Below are 21956 nucleotides of genomic sequence, written 5' to 3' on the forward strand. Positions count from 1 at the left end.
TCTATTACAATTATATTTTGTTAGAATACGTAATTCTTACTTCAGATAAAATCATATAAAAAATTGATAAAAGTGTAATTATTTAAACTACTTTGTTTACAGATACAGAATGGACATTCGTAATTTTTTTTGATATGTATTGAACCGTGCAAGATATTGAAACAAATATTGCAAATAGTTATGCAAAATAACACTTTTCACAGCTATTTTAAGTGAAGACAAAGTCTATAGCTGACATTAATCGCATAAATATTTAATCCAGGTATTTTGTATAATTTAATATGTAATGTTTAACTAAATATATTGATTCATTTTTAGTGGTCATAATATTATAACTGAGAATTACAATTATTGAATCAGTTAATAAAAGATCCAAGCTAATGAAAAATATATTATTATTGCCATTATAGAAGTAACAAGGTATAATTTCTTATGATGTTTGAAAACAGAATATAAATAATTTTTATATAATAATCAAGTATCTTTTATATAGCAAAACGTTCAAATTTATGACTAAATTTTTCTTATTTCCTTTTTTCTAGAAAACTTTCGCATTTATCTCATTTACAACTCTTTATTTACAAGTTTTCAGGCACTGTTCAAATCAATGTGTATACTTTACTATATTACTTTTATCTTACTATCACACAATGCAAGTTTTACAAATGTTATTTAATAACATACAACTGCAGAAGTAGTTCTTTCAATTTCTTCACGTTCTTCCAATGTTATTATTTTATTAAATAATAAATATCTGTTGCGTCAATTATGTACAAACTTAGAAACTTTTGCCACCTGCGGATAAATTTCCAATTGCAATTACAAAATACTTTTCGTCATTGCATCTTTATGAGTTACATATTATTAATAATAATCAATTAATACTTGCAACCTTGCTTTTTATTGTAAATTATAATTATTGCAATAAAAGCATTGCGCAAGCTTGTTTCTCACATGGGAATAAAATAAATGTCTAAGAAAGATGTCTGTTATAAAAATTGAAATAATAAAAAGAAATTGCGGTACGTCTATTTAAAATTTATAAATATAACATAAATAAAAATGACTAACATTAGAACGTTTCAGATACTTTGAAAGGACCCGTATTAACGTTGTTTTAACTAAATTCTACAGATTTCACGCACTGTAACATCAGAACACCTGTCGATGAAGGTATGCTTGCAATGGATTCACGATTACGCAAGTTGTCTTTCTCTCAATAGCGTAAAACGGTAGTTTGTTGTAATACTCTGACGACCAAACATTGAATTCCATAGCGCAAGCACATTCCATGATAAAACCATGGCCTGAAATAATTACGTATACATGTTACGTCATTATTACAATTCACAATCGTATAAATGTGGTTAAATAAAACAAGGAAAAGAAGCAATCAGCTTGAAACTTAAAAATTTGCAAATGAAGGCTACCAGAAAAGAAACCTGATAAGTCATGCGTTTTGTCCATTGTAAAGAAGTGATATTAACATTCGATACAATGTCGACCAATTCTATATTATCTAAATCGTTTTTTTCATTCGATTTGGTTATAAAACACGAGCTCTTACCATCTCTCTATTCTTGAGTATTTTAAAAATATTGATTGCCACAACAGTAGTTACTCTACTGGTTGTATATAAAAATTGTTGAATTTAGTATTAAAAGACAATATATTTTTGCACGACGTAGTTTTTTGAACTAAACATACTTTCTTGAAAACAAAAAAGTTAACAAATATAGACTTATCATGTATCTTCCATGTGATCTTTAAAAGTAGTTAATTTTTTGGAAAATATATAACAAGTTTAAGATTATATTTGTAAAATATAGAATTATAGCTTAAGTAACTTAATTTTTTTTTAATTGGTTATCATTCTTATATGAAATATGTATTTTATACCTGAATGATCGTCAGTGTCTGTCTGTCATAATAATCTTATATTACTTGGACAGCCGTGGTTCATTCTGTATTCCACGTATAGCATTCCAGTATTGTGCCAATAATAAAGAGCCAATACTACCAATGCATGCCACCACTGATGAGACGAACCAATATAATCTACCCACCCTTCAACAAAATAAAACACTAATAATATATCAATCACGCAACAATAATAATAAATTTCGCTATTTATACACGTATCGTTTTATATTCAATTATATCTGTGAAAGCTTCTTTTGTGTCCAACAGAAAGAAATACGTACAAATGCTAGTCATATAATGGTTCGCGAAAATTGTAGTAGCAGTATTTGTTGCACCATCCGTACATTGTTCAATATTTTTGGATATGATACATAATATAGTCCTATAATATTCCAGCAGGTACATTGATACACGAAAGTATTTGAATATTTATAGAAACATTTCCTCAATATACTATGTATGTTATATGAGATATTTTGAAAATTCCACTAGTATTGTAATGAAACATAACTATATGATTATATTAGAAAATTTAGAAACGAATCTGAAAATGTATATAAGAATTAGGATATATTTATAGCAAGCATACACTTCAAAAAGATCATTAAAGTATTTGAATAGTCACTTACTGATTATTAGTAAACCAGAATATTTAATGAGATTATATTTAATGTTAATTATATATTTAGTACCACTACTCATGCTGAATGCAATATGTTTACAATAAATTGTGTGCTAACTTCTATATAGATTTTCGGATTAGTTTTCAATATAATTACGATAATCATGTCTCGTTACACCGCTAATGAAGTTTGGAAAATTTCATATAACAAACCTAATATATTCATACAAATTTCACTCTAGGTATTTTGACACCTATTGCTTACATTTATTGGAAAACTTTAACACATTTTATTTTAATTAGTATTTTATATTATCAGATATATATATATATGATGTGAGAATGAAATAATAATTTTATAATAAAGTAATTTGATAGTAAAAGCACTGCAGGGCATTCGATTCGTATTAAACATTAGCAACTGCTGCATGTAGTAGCATGTACTTAAGGTTTATGATCGGCAGTGTATGCAATGAAAATAAAATTATAGATTGGATGGGAAATATACTCCATATCATGTTTATTCAATTTAACGCTCTCCATTTTAAATTATCGGTCGATTGACGTCAGATAAATTGTATTAAATATTCATACGATCCAACTTCATAACGTTACTAGCAAAGTCTGAATTTCGGATTTTTGTTAATTATGTTATATTTTATTGATTGAATACCTAATAAAACAATGGTTAATTAAAGTTAGTGAAATAATCTATATTATTAAAGACAAAGTTATAATGTTACATAACTTAAGGCGGGTCTTTTATTATAAGTATCTCATTATTTTTATGAGAAGTCCTTTATAACAAAAAATTAGGCATCTAATTTAATTTCAGTATTTTGATTAGAAAATAAAAAATGACTGATTACCTGGACAAAATCGTTCCGGGATTTTGCTTAAATAAATAACGAACGCTACACCGCTAATAACATACATTCCTAGCACCCTTGGAAGCAACATTCTAACGATCGGGTTGTCCATGCCACCCATAGCAATACTCCAATGCAGCGTTGGCAGCACTCCATAAGCTGCCCAAGCGACAAAAACGACTAGCTTGACATTTCCATTGACATTCAATTTTGGTATTTGCAGAATCATTGCAAATATAAAAATTGCCAACACCGTTATCAAATAAAATCTCTGCAACTCCTGCATGAAATAATAAATATTTACGACTGTTTAGTAATAATAAATAATTTCTTCTACATGAAAGAAACCTTTATTTTTTAATTTAATTTGTATTTTAATATTAACAAATTCTGGTATAAATGTTATACGAGGATGTTTAATTAAATAAAAATAGCCATTATGTTTATTTAATGACATTCTTAGTACTTTGATTATTATTTTTACTTTATACGTGTTTACTTTGTTCGGATAGTATATCGAATAATATTTTCTTTCGTTCAAAGAAAATTTTACTTTCACCGGTTCTTATAAATAGTCGATAATACACGTAGCACGAAGCTTCTTAAACAAGTCAGTTATATCGATTACCTTATCGATCGTCTAAGTAGAGAAGAAGTTAACGTGCGCAATATTTGATTAAAATCTAGATTTGAATCTAAACTTTTAAATACTACCTTTGACGATACATAATTTAGAAGTTGTATGATAATTGATAATAGTTTATTTACCTTGTGACACCAAAAAGCGTAGTAAACTCCAGACATATATATGGATAAAAGACTCAAAGCAATGCCAAATAGGTCAAATGATAGAAAACACCAATAATCTTTTTCACTTCGGCAGGAAAACGTGTGGTACACCGAAGATAATATCATACACGCCTGAAACAGTTCATTTTGTACTCTTTCTTAATTTGTCATATGTTAAACAATTTATTTTTGTAAATTTGTAATAGCGAATACTCGAATTGTTACGATTGAAAAAGACATTTTCTGAATATTACCTGGAAACAGATCAGTAGAAGTGCTACTATCACTTTGTCACCAAAGGGTGCGTGAATATTTAGTAGACAAAGATCGTACAGAGTCAGACCGAAAAATAACATCCATCCGAATATGTGACTCCATATGTTTACTGTTTCATTTGTCCACCAGAATATACTGAAATAAATATTCCCCTTTTCGAAATTGTTTTTGTGCATTCAAGACATAAGTAATGATTTATTTTTTATTTACAACACGGATTAACTGTAGATTAAAATTATCAAACGAATATTATAAGCGATCATTAGAAAAAGACTTTTATTATTGGAAAAGATTTAGAAATCCTTTCAAATTATTTATTATGTATTCTTATACAGTGTGTAATTCGAGTTCTTAACCTTTCGTATTACATATATACCTACAAATAATAGCTACATATCATTTAAAAAATGTAAATACGACTGAACGTGAGATTTTGTGGAAAATATGTATGGTTCTCCTGTATTATCGGAAGTGTTTCTAACGTTTCATACGTATCGAGAAATCATATTGATATCGAGTAATGTTAAGTACGAACCTCTCGATACATAATTTTGTTGTAAGATATCCTCGATATCCGTGACGAATATAAGGATTATGTTGAAGATATTCAGGAGCTTCTTCATAATTAAGAAGACGTCTCATTTTCTCTTCATCGTCAAGCGTAATCTTTTTATCTTTTATAGGTGACTCGTCCACCTTTCTGGAAAGCCTACGGTATACCTGAAAGGAATTACAACTACATCTAAGTACTTCTATTAACAATTGTATTTGTGTTGGAATATTTTTTCACAAGAACTTTACAAAACAAGGTTTTTTTATTAGTAATGTTAAAAGATCTTGTTCTTTTAGATACTCTTATTTTTAAATATTAAGTTAGGCTAACTAAACTGTGGACGATGAAAGTAGTATTGAAAGTATTGTAGCTTTTTAATTGAATAATTAAGTCGGTGAAATGGTGAAAAATTCTAAAGAGTATTCAGAGCAAAATGTACCCAACATTTTTCAATCTTAAAAAAAATAATTTCGATCTTAGAAAATGTTATATCATGTATTATACTTGTATATTTTATACTTTACGCAATGGTAATTAATAATAGTAATGATATTATATTATTTTAATCAAGAGTGAGTTATTCCTGTCAACTTAACACTTCGCTAGTTTGTAACGATAATAAATTCATTTGTTATATCTTTTCTTCTATATCAACAGAATATTATGTAACGTCGGTACTATAGATGGGGGTTTTTACAATAGATAGATCTATGTAAACTAATAAGAAGGAATGCACATTGACATAAATATAAGTATATACGTGGCGTTAATATGGATGTAAAAATTTATATGTATATGAAAATATATATATATATATACGATTTGTAGTAATCCTAACTTTGTTAAGACCAAACTAGAGTGAAAGTTTATCACTGGACTTAGGTAATACTTTACATAATTTTGTAGATAAAATGTGTGTAATGTTTAGATTTATTATTATTTCCAGGTTACATCAGGGTAGTAAAAAATTCTACGTTATATTGGTTTATGACCTATAGCTGTAATTTACGATAAAGCTTTTTGTATGATCATATAATAATGAAAACACGTTCTATAAGAATCGACAAATATTTACATTTATAAACAAATACTACGTTGTAAACACATTATAAATAAACAGAAGATATTTTTATGCCTCTGAAATTCGTAGCGAACTGGAATAACACTAATATATACATTGTGCAATCAGTATCTGTTATTTCGTTATTAAATACACTTTAATCTGAGTCATTTTTATTATATAACTTAGTAGACTAAAAGCTAGTTAAAAAGAGCCATGTTACATTAAATATTTACATTATATCTAAGCAAAATATCAAATGTTTACATCATATCCGTGACGAAGACACGAGATAATTCATTGATAAATGTTTGTCTTTGTATATCATCAGTAGCTGATTTAACCAGATCGTTCGGTGATTTATGAATATCCGATTTAACCAATATAAAAATGCAGACGAATGACAGAATTTCTTCTATAATATAGAAATTTCTAATAATTCATTTATAATATTTGCATTCGCGCATCATTAACAGTTAATTCAATCAGATAGTTTATATAATTTAAACAGAATGAAAAGGCAATTGAATGTCAGAATTTCTTTTACAACTTACAAATTTAATCAGATGAGTTTCTCTGCGAATTATTTGCGTTTCTTTGTAAACCTGATAGTTTTCATTGCAATTAAGCATATCACGTATAATAGATCATAGGCAATCTCAGAATATAAGAGCAAAAATTTGGTCGCTATCTTGAGATACGAAAGCTGTAAAGTAGGCCACAACGGGACTTGCCTTTCATCTCAGTGTGTCAAGTTTATACTACGGGCTTTCTTCTCTATCTTTCCTGTATCTTTCACTAGCGAAATCGATTTTTCACTTCGGCATAGCAGCTCTAGTACTACTTGGTACCAGCCTTGCTATTTTCTTCATCCGCAGCTAGTATAGTTATGTATGTATTATGTCTGTTTACCATGATGATTGCAACGTGTCGCGAAACTTTCAAACAATCTTAAGCCTTCACTATAATAAACATATTAATAAACGTAAAAAAAAACACACAGTTCAAATCGCCAATATCCTGTGATCATTTCGTAATTAAGATATTTAAAAATCGATGTTTCTTTCATTTTTTCATGGTATTATTGATCTTCTAATTGCAATTGAAGCGAAAGCTCTTTCCGTGAAAACAAACACTTTCAGTCAAATTAATTACAGTAGATTTTTCATTGTTCTAACTCGTATTACCAGAACATGATTTCACAGTAAAAGAGATATAAGATCCATAAATATCTAAAGAAATATTATATACAGATATATCGTCTCACTTTCTACTGTTATTACTGATCTTTTCGTTTCTGCGATATAAAACAATCGCTAGACTGTGAATATTCATGCAATTTCATATTTTTATAAACATAGACGGAAGAATTAAACCTAAACAAAGATTCGCTTAATTTATTAAATATTACCTAATGAACAATTATTTTCAACATATTATATATTTCTTCGTATAACGCGTATTCTGTACATTTTAAATTTTCCATGAAATTTCGATCGTCCGTTTTATTCCCAAACCCAGAATTTTTATTTTTCGATAACAATTTCAAGCAAAATTATGCAGAGAAAAAGTGTTAATACTGCCCGATGATTCGTTGTTTGTATTGGAAGTTCATCGTTAACCTTGATAGGTATGGAATCACGTTAAAGCAGAATCATACACGTCGGTGAACAACCTATATGCTCGGAAATGCATATCGACGTTTTGCAAAGCTGAAGGTTTTATACGTCAAACAGAAATAGAGCATACCAGGCACAACACAATTGTAGAATACGCTACTGTGTGATCTAACAGTAATTACGGACCAGTCAAAGTGAAAGTTGTGGCTGGAATACGCGCGATGTTTTTTCGCAAAAAGTCTCGGCCATTTTCGTTTCATATGACTATTCTATTCTATTTCCGATAAACATAACTGACATTATACAAAATTTTTATTTTCATCTCACGTTAAACAACGTTCTGTACCAAGCTTCAACTTAAAACATATAATAATAAAACTCAAAACATGCAATTACATCCTTTCGACTGATTATCTACTTAGTTGCAGAAGATTTTGCCAAGAAAGAAAAGATATCGTCTGTCGGTCTCTCAACTTTTTATTGTTTTAAATAACTCATTGTCGGAATCTATTATCTTATCTCGAAGAACGAAACATATATTTGCCATGAATAAATATAAATGATAAATAAATACGAGTAGTAATAATTATAAAACGTGCGCTTACCTCGCCGTTAATCAACTTCATCGTTTCTTGCGTGACATCTGTTTTTTGTTGCTTTTCATGGTTGTTATTGTGCAGTTCCTCATTGTTCGACTGCTTCTCGCTTTGGTCGCTTACCTCTTCCACGCCTGCTAATAATTTCATCATTGAACAAATTCGGCTATCTTCTAGTCTGTAAATAGAAAAGAAGATTAAGCGACAATTTTAACCAAACATGATGCATTGATACCGTAAAGTACATAAGCTTTATTTTATAAAGCATGTTCGTGAATACAGTCAAATTACAAATTAAAACGTGTACGGCCGTGATGATATAGATTTGTTCGCGTTAGCCTTGACTTGAGTTAATAAGTTAGATTACTAGCAAATTTCAATAAGTTAATCTTTTCTTCGTTGTTAATGGCATAATTGTTAAAACGCAAATAATATAGCCTAATCTACTTCGTTTATCTTAAAACGAGAATTGACTACTTTCATAGCACCGGTTTATTTTTTAATTTATTCCGAAGGTTTATTATACGTTTGAAACATTTTTTAGCTGCTGTGAAGATTTCTAAATTAGTTAGAAAATTATCACTCTGACACGTTAGACACTCAAGAACGCTATTTAAGTCAATTAAGTTTCAAATATGAACATGGTGCTTCACGTGCTGATAGGATGAATTACAAGCATATACACGTGTAATGCAAATATGTGGATATCATCATAAAACACTGAATACAAAATTATAGTATACTGAACCGGATTTCTCAACACGAATATACAATTGGAACGTATGGATAAAAAATCCAATTGGGTGGTGCAGTGTTAAATTCTCGTTAAGGAGTCATTCGAGGTACTTTTTAAGTCGAATAGAAGTGCCATCAAAATATAACGTTTATTTCATTATGCTCGTTAATGTATTCGTGTTTCATTGCATTCACTCGTGATTTTCAATGCTTCTTTATCAGTCACGATGATCCGTGTGGCTTTAATATCAACCATACGACACAGGAGGAAGGTTTCCAACTGGTCTCCAAGCGGTTTTGAAATCTTCATCGAACAAAATCTCGTGCACGCGATTATCCTTTTACACGCGAATTCTTTGCAAAAAATAAGATACTACAAAGCTGACACGAGATGTCAAGAAAAAAGATGTCGTAAAAGTCCAAAGTTTTTAAGTTTTTAAGTATCTGTACCTGCCACTACTACGGATATAGCTAGAAATTTGTGTCATCGAGAAGGAAGCTGTCAAACGCCAGATGGAAACAATGTAACAAGAAAATTACAAACCACGGTAAACGAGCTGCATTTTTTAATGTCTCATTTTTTGCCGAACCGTTCTCAATGAACACGTATATTATGCATGAAAGTGACCGCAATTCGACCGAATTTTTTTTTCTCCGGCATAAATGCCGATTCTCTTAAATCGTAAACTTTCGAAACATGTTCGGTAAGGAATATCCGGGAAACTATGATTTACAATAGTCTGGTTATTTTGTGTGTTTACAAGACATCTGTTCACTCTCTCTTGCGTACCGAACAATCTTTCGTGTTTAATCTATGAGAAAGTTGAATGCGCCCTGTGGAACCTGTTAATAATGTCTATTCTGCGCTTCCGTTTTCAGATGAGTGCTATAGTTGGTAATTCTGTATTAAGATATTTTCTTGTACAGATTTTATTATATACCATACTCGTTATTTTATTTATTTTCTTTGTTTTTTTATTAATTTTCTTTATTTATCGTGAAATATATGTGTAAGTGAAAATGAAAAAATGTCAATCTTCTTTCGTCCGTGTTATAATATCCGTTTGAAATACATTAGAGTGCGTGGAAATTAGTAAAATAAAGTTTAACGATAAATTTATGAATTTAATATTATACGCAATAGTACTTTTTATTTTATTCGATTTAGGTAAACTTTTAGATTCTCTGTCTTTAGATTCTCAATATTTCAAATAGCTTGTTCTTCCTAACACACTTTCTCTCTATGAATTTTATATCGCATAGCCATATGATATGTTAATAAATAAATGATAGATTTAGTATGTCACACGAATAAAGTTAGATTTAGAAGTACAAAATATATATCTAAAATGGGTTTATCTAAAAGTTCTGGTATTTAAAAGTGGAATTTAAACGAACGGACATGTTAAACCTTAGTTTCTCATTCAGCACTTAAACCGCTTAAACAAAAGTAATCATCGTGCATATTTAATTTCATGTTAGATACACGCATCAATATCCTCAAACATTATCTTCATACTTAAATAAAAACCAGAGTGTATAAGGAGCAAGAGGTCGAGTAGTCTTCCACTTAATTCAATTTTTAGTCCGCACAATTCATAATTAAAATTAATTAATAATTATCAAGAAATTAAGATTCTTGCATCGTAATCTTAATTTCGTTCATCTACATTGATAACAATCAACCAATCGCTACGTGTACGTATTCTAACCAAAACTAAAATATTTATTTATCGTTACTTTATAATGAACAACATATAAAAACGTTTTCATTAAAAGACAGAGAATATATCTACAAAATTTGTGAGTGAAATATTTTATAAAAAAGAAAAAATACACGTAATGATGATATTTATAATTTTTACCAATATTTCAAATATTCGTTTCGGTATTCATCACTTGTTAGCTCGAAAGTATAATGCTCTTTGCAAAGCTGGCAACGAATACGACGACGACGTAGAAAATATGGCCCGTTTACGTTGTCACATTACGCTCGGTCATGTAACACAATGTAATTTGTTAGTGAAAACTCTCAGTGAAGAATCAGTCGTTGGATGAATGCGTGCGTTTGTTCGTAAACATAAAGCGTGTTCTCGACGAGTGAACGCGACACCGCAGCTCGAATATGTACGCTAATTGCAATACCAGCGTGATATATACCACTTTCAAATGATTTAAAACGTCTTCTCTTTGTTAAGCTCTGGCAATGATCGCGAACAACGTGTCTGACTATCGTTACTTTTAATGCTACGTACCACTTGGCTGCGGCTTGTCGTCTGATTGAGAAGCCCTCGCGATACGCGTTTATTGAGCGATCGCAATCAACGTTTTGAAAAGGTCGCGGCGGGTGCAGGAAGTCGGCCGATTGTCGATCTATCGGCACATTCTTCTCACAATCGTGTATCCACCAGCAGCGAAGTCACCTTATTCTCAACCTCGATCGCCGAGCGTGCCGAGAACAGCACTGACACTGAACAAACCGCACCGTAACCAGACGGTCCAAAGCGCCGCTCGATAGATCGAAACACGTTCTCGTACTACAGACTAGCGATGGACTCGAGTTTTTATATTTACTTCGTCTCTTCGTGCCAATCTTACTTTTCTGCTTACGCATACAGTAACACGCATGAACATTCGAATACCACGGTATTCGCAAGATTATTGTCCTATATATATATATATATATATATTTGTTTACAGCAACGTTGTTGAATTAATTGTTTTTTAATATATTAAAAAACTTATGGTAATTAGTAGAAACGTAAGTTTTATTTATTTATTTTGCATATTAAGCAATAAATTAAATAAGGTCAGAATTTAAATATACATATATTAATTATACATATTTTAAGTATGTAGATTGTATAGTGTACACATATGTTTTATGTGTTTTATTATTTGATTTTATGTAAAATCAGATATTAATTAATATGACGTGTTTCATATATTTCATGTTAAATTTCGACGTTACTTGGTTTATCTCTTGTGATGCAAAAAACTGTGCACAACAGATAAAATGTGTGTATTAGCTGGAATAAATTGATATATTAAAAAGAATTAAAATTAAAAGAATTAGAATTTAGCAATGCTGTTATAAACAAATATATGAATCCCAAATACCAAAATATTGATAAGAGTCATTTTATGCTCAATTATATTATCGTTGGTATTCTTGACAGTATACGTATTAGTATATACATGTATCTAACTCTGCTACGTTCTTTTCGTCATTTTCGTTTCAATTATACTTTTCTTATGAAAAAGGATATCTTCACAGTCTGGCCAAACTATGAAAAATGTCTCATGTGTATTTCCTCGTTTCAACTGTATGTTAAACGTCTTCTTGAAACATTACAAATTCTTTTTTTGACTAATATGAGAGCAAGATTGAAGTATAAAAATTCGAAGATCGTAGCAAAGTTACAGACAACATAGAAGAATATTTTAAAATATAACTGGTCTATATTTTGATTTTTTGGCTGTTGTGTCACTTGACGACTAAAAACGAAGTGTTAAATTGTAAAACCAACATTCTTAATTCAAATATATATTATTAAATCACTTCAATTTTCTTAAAATATTTCTGCCTTCCAATTGCTATTGTTTTATCGCTTGCATATATTTCAAAATTTTTGCGGATTTTATTGAAACATTTATCTTTTTACATTTTTTACATAAAATTATTAAATTAAAATTACTAGTTGAGAGATATGTGTTATTGAACATTGCCGTGCTATGAATATTTTTGAAGGTCATGTGCGTGAGAAAAACATTTTGAAAGAATAGAAACTGATTAGCAACAGGTGTAAATCTATTAACATTACACATACATATCTTAACAGAACACTTAGATATGAATATTATTGGATCAGGTATAAGTTCGTTTTCTCAAACTTTCTATTCTTCTTAATGTATGATCTAAGATAAAGAGTACATTCTCCATGCATCAAGAAGATACCTATTATATCGTTATTATAATGTAAATATTAAAATTCAGAGGTTTATTGACATAATTGATAAAATTTAAGACTTTGGAAAAATCAAAAAGATGTTTGTGTTTCGGTGACTAAATAATGTGAGTAGACGTTCCATAAATTCTTTATATATTATGATGCTAAAAGTAGAATTATAATAAATAAAAAGTATTATGCGTCACTAACGAATATACAAATACTAATACGGAAATTTTGATTATTAATCTATTTTTTATTTGCTGAAACTACTTATTACTAATTCATAAATCCACATTCTACGTGACTGAAGAAAAGATATGCATAGTATACATTGAAGTTATAGGATGATGTTTGATAACAGATTTATAAATTGTTTAAATTTTCATTCTTAAATTTTAACTGAGATGTATACATTTTGGCAATACATATACTGCACAATAAATATTATTTTTGCAATGATCATATATCTGCAAAATGTTTTTCGAGGCTTCTTTAAATATTTTCTATAAATATTCCAATGTATATTATGTAACTTTCGCGATAAAAACTAAATTTCTTCCGTTTCTTTCGAAATTTCAATTTCTATTGCATTCTATATTTTCAAAAATCATAACAGGAACAGCTTTCGATCGAATTAATTTTCAATAAGTAAAAATAAAATGAAATCAAATGTTTAAATTAGATCAAGTAAAAGAAGTGAATTCGCATTCGACTTATTTCGTTTATTAATGAACTGATATTATCGTTCGATATTATTAGTTCTATTATCTACATTATCAATAATTTAATTTTTAATCATTATAACTGGCATTGTAGCTGAATTAATTTCAAAATTCTCCAAAACATTCGTGCTGAGACATTAACTAGACTACTAACTCGAAAAAAGTGATTAAACATGATTTGAAATGGATGAATTTTAGCTGGATTCGTGTTTCTATCGAGTTTTTTTTCAAAGAATCTTGTTGAACGGGCAAAGATATTCTTATCTCTATCATTAACTACATTGCTTTAGCAGGTTTCTGCTAACACTGCGGTCAAGAACAGCCACGGCAAAAGGGGAAAAGCATTGCTACTTTCACCGCTTCATAGTTTTTTCAACATATCTAAAGATCCTACAACGTATACGAACGGAGTCCGTTCATTGTGAAAGTCTGACAAAGACATCTACTACTTCCAAGTCTGATTATACAAAAGGTCCTTTATTTGTTTCAATTTCGTCATACATTGATCCTGTATCCTATACGGTGGCGAAACTTTGGATCAATCAGCTACACCAGTTCTATTTCTGAAAATTCTTTTTATCCTGGGAGTTTGAAAACTAAGAAAGATAATTCCCAAATATTTACAATATACCTTCTTTTCTCTTTAAATGCGTAATGGATTGTATTTAAAATTAACAAGGAACTCTTATTTCAGAAGCATTAAATTGTCGATTTTGCGAAATCTAAATTAGATCATGGAGTATATTACAGATTTTAAATATGCAGAGAAAAAACAATAATATCAGTAATATGTAGAATGTAGGTTTATATAGAATTTAGAACAGAACGAAAATAACAAAACAATTCTTTTATAGCCGATAATTATGGTTATAAGTGATTAGAATGATTATACCTTATCATCATGTGAAATTTATTATATAAAGGGCTAATGCTAAAATAATAATAATTAATTATAATATGTATAATAATAATTACACATGAGATGTGATAATAATAATTAATTACACATGAGTAGTTTTCCTTCTAATAGAGATGAACGATGATCCACTTTCCGAGGCAAATATTTAAATACCTGATTTGCCGCGCATTTTTAGTTGTAATTAAATTACAGTAGTAGACGTTCGTATGAGACAAAATCGACATTAACAAGTGATATACCATATTACATACTAATCGATTTGTCTTTTCTAGGCTTCGTACTTGCTCCGTGAGCTTGCCATATTTTAAGCACCGATTACATTCAAGACTTGCTCGTTAACGCACTTTACACTGTTCGCAAGACAAAATCGTTTACTTACTTTCTAATTAAGTGACCATCTTTACGATATTTCGGATTGTATTCGTTTTCTATGATTAAAAGCCGAAACACTGGTAGCACCAACGAAAGGTGCATTGTTCCTAGATTAATTTGAACAAACTAACAATAAACATGTTGAATGACAACACGTCCTTTTCTTCCCGTAAAAATTGCGTTAAATGGATTTTAGAAACAATTTGATATCTCATTGGAATCCTTTGCAGCCACAATATATAGGAAAATATGTAACTACCGAAAACATATCGTGAGTACTTGAGGGAACTAAAATCTACTTAACGGTTATTTTTCTCGTACGGTATAAGAGTTTGTAATATAATAATAGGACGTGAGAGAGAGAAGAGAGAGAAAAAGAGAAAGTGAGAGAGAGAAGGTACTTATACTTATATTGTGGATGAAAAGGAAGCTTAAGACAAATACTAAATAATAATAAAAAATTATCGCTTAAAGAAAAATTTACACGCAAAACAATAATAAACGCATTGATTCGAGAGTAAAACATAGCGACGGGCGAATTCTTAATTCGCAAGGTACGACGCATGACTTTACTGATAATTATAATGACGCACTATTATGAAATGAATTCATAGGATTTTACAAATCCATTGTTAAGCTCCAGGGCTCATTAAAACATTTCTTAATTACTTCGTAATATGTTTTAGGTAAGAATTTAAATAAAACGTATTTCGCTTTCATCATTTATCGATAAATAGTGACATCGATAACTACATTTTTTATACCTAAATAAAGCCAAACGACGTCAATTTCACGTCATAAGAAATCGTGAATGCCTTTGATTGATATCAATATCGCACGGGCCCATGAACGGCAGGTACTTATGTCGCGGTCAGTTAAGTCACCAAAACTTTTTTATTTTGTATATGTTGAATTATTTCAAAATGTATAGTCCAATTTATCGATTAACGATATGCATAATTAAATTGCTACACACACACAGGAACCAAACCATAAATTTCGAGTTACTCGTAGAATTTGTTAGATAGGTAAGGAATTTTAATAATTGAACAAAACATACAGGTATAGTTTCAGTAGTATTTATATATAGCCCAGTCTTACAAAAAAGTGACCGTATCGTTCCAAGGGACGGGCAAACATTGCTCACCTGCGTTAAGACTAACAATAGGTGTACTGTCAGTTCAAGGTTTTCATTTCACTGAGAAAGTAGGTATATAATGTTGCGATATTATAAGCACAATAATTAAAAATTAAACTATTAAATTCAAATACAAATCCTACTTTCACTCTCCTATATTTTACTTCCATTTTTATTTATGAAAATCAAAGCGGACATGTTTCTTTTTTTCCTGATTTATATATATATATATATAATGTTATGTGACCACCTTTTAAATTGCCTTAATTGCCATTGTGGCAACGTCTCAATATTCGCAGGCCTCTCGGGACGAAGGGAACTTCAGTTTGATCACGTTTGTCTGAGCATTCTTCGAGCCCGAGTATTGGCTTAAGTTTTAAAGTAGACGAGCCATAGCTAATTTCAATCGGTGCTGATGCATAAGTGGCAATAGGCTGGGGCTGTTTGTTGGTGGCTTTTGGATGTTGAAGTCAACGGAGATTGGCGCATCACATGGCATACTTGCGCGTCCATTCACGTGCCAATTCATTGTACTTCTCCCTGTCAGTTTTATATAACCTTGCTATCTCTGGTACCAGCGGGTCATCTGGATTTGGATCGCAGAGCAGGGAGCATATTGATAGTAAAACTAAAAAAGCAACAGAGAATTTTCTCTCTTAAAGACTATCTTAAAACTTTAGATTTCATAAAAATTTTATTTCATTAGTTTTATGTTCACATTGTGTTCAAAAGTTTGTACACACCCTTTGATATGGTAAGTGCTGGGGACCATTGCGATCTTAAAATGTCCAAACAAATACTCCCATTACTGTTGATATTTGGATGATAAATTCTAGTTGTAAAAGCAACCTGCATATATACATAAGGAATTAATATGCCTCTTGTATATTGTTATAGAAGGAGTTATTGAAAAAGTAATTAACATACCTTAGGTGGTTTGAATGGATAATCTGTGGGGAAATGAATTGTAAGGAAAAACACTCCTCCTTGGTATGGACTGTCAGGCTGAAAATAATATTTACTCCTAATTATGTGATAATATTTAATTGTAAATACTTTGAACATATATAGTGTAGCTTTTATTTATATTCATAATAAAAGATTTTATTTAAATTATATTTAATAAAGTTAAATTATGAATTAGTTTGCAATATTAATATTAATAAAAAGTAGTAAACATAATTATTCTAAATGTAAAAACCAAATAATAATTATATTATACTACTATCATATCATAATAGGATTATATGACTTAACAGAATTAGAGGTGATTCATAAAATCTTGTTGAAACATCATAGTAAAGATAACATGCATTAGGTTTTATATTTTTAAGTAGAATTGTTAGTCATAAGTAACATAATATGAGTTTCATTATTTTAGAAGTTACCTTTAAGTATCAGAGTGAAAGCGAAGATACTTGAAAATAATACTCACAAATTATATTTATATGTTCATTAATAATTCTAAGAATGTACTTTTAAGTTAATAAATATTAATCTAATTAATTCAGAAATAGTATTAAGATCATTATATACTTACTGGTCCCATAATAGTTGCTTGCCAATGGAATACTGAAAGCAATTACACGATTAGATATAGAAATTACAGTTCACTACAAATCATAATTGATCATCATAAAAATTAAAAATCATTTAATATATAATTATAGCAACATCAAAAAATTATATAATTTGTAAAAATGATCAGTAATAATGAAAAAATAGTTCCAGTTACCATTGATAATAATTAACATATATCTTTTAGAAAAACAAATGCAATAATGTGCTTTTACATAAAGTATAATAACAATTATACTAGTGATGCAGGCAAATTATGATTTGCCAATTTCTAGTTGAAGCACATGCAGAAACAAATACTTTCAAAGAACTTACAATCGTCTCCCACAGGACCGGCGGAGCATTGCGCAGGTGGATCTCTACCAAGGTCCTGAAGTTCCTAAATATACCAACAAATTTTAGTAACATAAATAAAGAGTTTCTCTGAGGAATATGTGTATATAATATAAATGAAGTTATAATTATAAATAATTCGTATTTTATATATAATAATTCATATTTCTAATACATAACTTGTTCTACTTATTCTATGTTTCCATGTTGAAGAAGTTGTTATATTTTAAACTAATTTTTTTTTTTAAATAATACATTCTACTAATAACATAATCTTCATACAGTGCATGATGAAATTTTAAGTTTTACGATGTATATATCTATAGATGTATAGATTATATGTGAAACATGTGTAAACAAAGTATTCTAGAACATTCTTACATACATGTATACAGGATGTTTCACTTTTATGCTGCCAAATGGTATCAGCACGTTCTATGATTAAAAATAAGACAAAAATGTTATATAAACATAGTTATAAATGCTCAATTACAAAGTTATAACAAAGATACCAAAATTATAAATAACTGGTTTCTTGTTTGATTTTATACGGAACAACCTCATAGGTCAATTTAGTATTTACAAGAACAGACAAAACTTTGAACAAGAACTTTAGTAAACATGGTCAACCATGAGAATTCAGATCAACCAACAAAGAGGATTCAGTCATTTATAAATTTGGCATCTTTATTATAACTTTGTAATAAGACACGTACAATCCTATGTTTATATAACATTCTTTTTCTTATTTTTAATCATAGAATATAGTGACATTACTTGGTGGGATAAAAATGAAACACCCTGTACACCTGTACATATAAGATACAAATAAATTAGAAGATTTTATATAATATACAAATCCATAAATATACAGTATAATTTAATCATTTATATCATATACTTTGAAAAACTTCAACTTCTTTATATACAAGATTATCATCCAAAGATACTATAATAGTAGTATTATAAGATAAAATAATGCAAAGTATCAATACAGATATTAAAATATAGCCATAAAGTTATAGTGAAGTTATAATAATTTGGAGGATTAATTCAAACGAATACTACTTAATGATATGATAAAACAAAGTACGACTACGGATTTAAATACCTGAAGTACTTGTTACACAAATACTTGTAATAAGCATATGGTTACAGAATCAAAGCTAAGATAAATGACATATCACTTTGTACTTAGTATGATTACTCATTATGATTATAGTATATTATATGATTACTCATAGAACAATGCATCCAGAACTTTCTATTTTTTGTCCTGCTACTGTGAATAATGGTTCGGTTAAAAAATATTATAACGACTGACAGGTCAAATTGTTGGTAGACATTACAAAAAGTATATCAATCCCTAAATGATTCACTTTATCCAACTAATGTGTGCTACAGTCACATGGTGAAAATTATATTGAGCTATGATACAAATAGGTGATGGATCACTTAGAAAATTTCTAATGCTATTTCCATCCACAAATGAAATATGAATGCTCTAATGAAATTTTCATAATTTCTAAGTTATCTATAGTTTCATGCATATATGTATATATGAGTAAACATATATGTATACATAGATGTAATGCACGGTTTTACGTTACTTCCGGCAATTTATCGGCTAGCCACTTAAAATTTTTTCAGATTTTCACTGTCACCGTAGCTACGTCCACTGGCACAAAGTGGCACTGTGCAACGTGCATAATGCACTATGTCGACATAAACGGGTACGCAAGTAAATCAAAGCACAACCGAAGAATGCAAAAAAAAAGGGAAAAGCCAACATGATTTTCAATGCTGGCTCACATTGCTTCACTGCAAAATCGTTAAGGGCGTTCAACCGCATTCGACACACATCACATCAACACCCGATTGTCTTTGTACAATACGAACACCTCTGATCATTCACGTACCTTATTAATTCGTTTTAAAGCCATTTGTTGAACTGTGTGTTGATATTAACCGGCTGAAAATCAGACAGCGATAGCCGCTAGCCGAAGATCTTTGATTAGGGATTGCAAGATGGCTGCCTTCTAAACGTAGCCTTACCGCGTTGGTCAAATCAGTATCCGTCAGCTATTTCTGCACCTTCTCCTCCATATTTAACCAAAGTATTTGTGATTGTACTTATGATTATTTTAACAGATAAATTTTATAGTGGAAACATTTTAATAAAAAATAATATTATTATGTTTTCTTTTACACCTTTTATTGTGAAATTAAGCCAGAGACTTCACGGATTTCCTTTTATCGGCAACTAGTGGATTTTTAACATTATACTATCATTTCTCGGTAGATGTCGTGATGAGAGGTACAAATGATTGGCCAATGCGCGTGATTAAACGAATTCTGCTTTTAGTATGTATGTATTGTATATATTGTACTATATATGTGCATATATACATTGACACTGATACTAATTGTAAGTATTTACATCAGTTTAACAATGATCATATAAATTTGAAATACATTCTATTCAGTTATCACCTTAGGCCGTTTCCTTTCTTTAAAGGAAGTATAGTAACTAACCTAAAATAATTAAATCTATATTTCGGAATAATTAAACTGAAATACAAAGGAAATAATGGGGGAAAAATTGTTATTACTATATAAATTATACACTTTGTGTGCTTATCTAAGTATGACATCACCTGTTCCAAGAAATTATTTTTCTCACTACATACATATATATACCCGATTAATAATGATATATATGGCAAAACAAAACAAACTACGTTGATCCCAATTATAACACTAGGTTAGATAAGATAGATAAAATTAACAAGTCATATCGAAATATCAATACACATCTTAATATTATTGAATGTGAAATACGTATATTTCACAATATCCTATTATTATGACTGACAATAAAAGGAAAATAGCAGGCTGTACATGCATTCAACAAAAGTTGCACAGGCAACAACGGAGAGATCAATGCAAAAGGAAGAGACAAACATTCGTATATAATCCAGAGGAGGAAATGTGGCATGAACCGTATTTAAGGGACTTACGCAAAGAATTTTCAGATGTGTCTATATTGTGTGATTCGAAGATCGAATTGCCATGGAAGGATATCGCGTTACCAGCAGCCGGCATGAAAATTCGTCAAGAAGTTTCGTTAACTCCTTTGAACGATCGTAATGGACAAACGGATGACACAGATGTTGACAAAGAACCAGTGGAAAAAGAATCTCTGGGAACTATGCTTTTACCATGGAAAGATTTGATTATTACGGAAACCTTACCATCAAAACAAGACAGCCCCGATAGTTGCGATTCTACACTAGAAATTCCATGGAGTGATCTTGTACTCGAGAAGCCAATGGATATACAGCCAGTGCAGGAAGAAGCTTGCGTTACTGACGATGTCGAGATTCCATGGAATGACATTTTAATACCGCGAAATATAGTGATCGAATCACAAAAGAAGAAACATCCATCTTCGAAGTATCCACCTCGCTCATTGGTAGGAGCGAAGGGTGTTAAATGCTGTTGTGTCAGTGTTGGATGCAAATTGTAGAATGAACTTTACAACGAGTTGTAAATAATTTATAAATTTCCGATAAAAGACTGAAATATGAACTTTTATTAGGTTATATTTTTTAAATACTTTGGTTTTATTGATTTTTAATGTCCCATATTTTCTTTAAAAATACATAAAATTTGTCGAATTTCGGTAGAAATTTTTATATTATGAAAAATTTATTTAGTTTCAAGAAGTACAATGAAATTATTTCATATTATAAATTACGCTATATGTTTTATAGGATCCTAAAAATTAATATACATACATGTAAATCAAAAACTCGAAGATTAACTTCTAGGAATTATTCCATATTTAGAAATTTATGTACGTACTATATACGTATATGTATAAAAAGTATATATCA

General features: G+C 29.7%; 3 protein-coding genes and 1 long non-coding RNA gene across 8 annotated transcripts; 2 read left to right on the plus strand and 2 right to left on the minus strand.

Moving 5' to 3' along the window:
• Positions 1 to 375: 375 nt before the first annotated feature.
• LOC100749419 (progestin and adipoQ receptor family member 3) lies at positions 376 to 11631 on the minus strand. Of its 5 annotated transcripts, none has more exons than XM_003492330.4 (8): positions 11298 to 11631; positions 8317 to 8485; positions 5015 to 5199; positions 4458 to 4614; positions 4183 to 4335; positions 3415 to 3694; positions 1900 to 2067; positions 376 to 1307 (listed from the first exon to the last, which is right to left on the minus strand). In XM_003492330.4, exons 2-7 carry the CDS (start codon positions 8458 to 8460, stop codon positions 1925 to 1927), a joined length of 1062 nt encoding a protein of 353 aa, XP_003492378.1. In that variant the 5' UTR covers positions 8461 to 8485; positions 11298 to 11631; the 3' UTR covers positions 376 to 1307; positions 1900 to 1924. The 5 variants fall into 5 exon arrangements, 4 of the variants coding, with proteins under 4 accessions (XP_003492378.1, XP_033178728.1, XP_033178726.1 ...); XM_033322837.1 differs by lacking the exon at positions 11298 to 11631 and adding an exon at positions 11203 to 11224; XM_033322835.1 differs by lacking the exon at positions 11298 to 11631 and adding an exon at positions 11021 to 11158.
• On the plus strand, positions 11079 to 11373 carry LOC112213472. The gene is made up of 2 exons (XR_002947366.2): positions 11079 to 11169; positions 11241 to 11373. It is a non-coding gene; the product is annotated as an uncharacterized LOC112213472 (long non-coding RNA).
• A 4434-nt stretch (positions 11632 to 16065) lies between the features above and the next one.
• Positions 16066 to 20283, minus strand: LOC100740429 (ubiquitin-conjugating enzyme E2-17 kDa). Its single transcript, XM_012390016.3, has 6 exons — positions 19977 to 20283; positions 18040 to 18103; positions 17687 to 17718; positions 17074 to 17151; positions 16890 to 16995; positions 16066 to 16774 (listed from the first exon to the last, which is right to left on the minus strand). The coding sequence occupies exons 1-6, from the start codon at positions 19998 to 20000 to the stop codon at positions 16635 to 16637; spliced, it is 444 nt and encodes a 147-aa protein (XP_012245439.1). The 5' UTR covers positions 20001 to 20283; the 3' UTR covers positions 16066 to 16634.
• Positions 20284 to 20393: 110 nt separating this feature from the next.
• Positions 20394 to 21673, plus strand: LOC100740909. The gene is made up of 2 exons (XM_033322838.1): positions 20394 to 20485; positions 20556 to 21673. The coding sequence occupies exon 2, from the start codon at positions 20924 to 20926 to the stop codon at positions 21584 to 21586; it is 663 nt and encodes a 220-aa protein (XP_033178729.1). The 5' UTR covers positions 20394 to 20485; positions 20556 to 20923; the 3' UTR covers positions 21587 to 21673.
• Positions 21674 to 21956: the final 283 nt, after the last annotated feature.

Source organism: Bombus impatiens, unplaced genomic scaffold (genome assembly GCF_000188095.3).
Source record: "Bombus impatiens unplaced genomic scaffold, BIMP_2.2 scf_0673, whole genome shotgun sequence".
NCBI lineage: Eukaryota > Metazoa > Arthropoda > Insecta > Hymenoptera > Apidae > Bombus > Bombus impatiens.

What these genes read in the sequence shown, in the direction of transcription:
- LOC100749419 (XM_033322835.1), bottom strand. Translation starts at nt 11,043, where the DNA reads ATGACCGAGCGTAATGTGACAAC. An exon ending in ACAAAATTATGTATCGAGAG is followed by an intron (nt 4,615 to 5,014) that starts GTTCGTACTTAA and finishes TATTTATTTCAG; the next exon opens with TATATTCTGGTGGACAAATG. An exon ending in TTCTACTGATCTGTTTCCAG is followed by an intron (nt 4,336 to 4,457) that starts GTAATATTCAGA and finishes GAACTGTTTCAG; the next exon opens with GCGTGTATGATATTATCTTC.
- LOC100740429 (XM_012390016.3), bottom strand. Translation starts at nt 20,000, where the DNA reads ATGGCTTTAAAACGAATTAATAAG. An exon ending in CTTTAAAACGAATTAATAAG is followed by an intron (nt 18,104 to 19,976) that starts GTACGTGAATGA and finishes TGGTATATTTAG; the next exon opens with GAACTTCAGGACCTTGGTAG. An exon ending in AGCACTTACCATATCAAAGG is followed by an intron (nt 16,775 to 16,889) that starts GTGTGTACAAAC and finishes TTGCTTTTTTAG; the next exon opens with TTTTACTATCAATATGCTCC.
- LOC100740909 (XM_033322838.1), top strand. Translation starts at nt 20,924, where the DNA reads ATGACTGACAATAAAAGGAAAATAGCAGGCTGTACATGCATTCAACAA.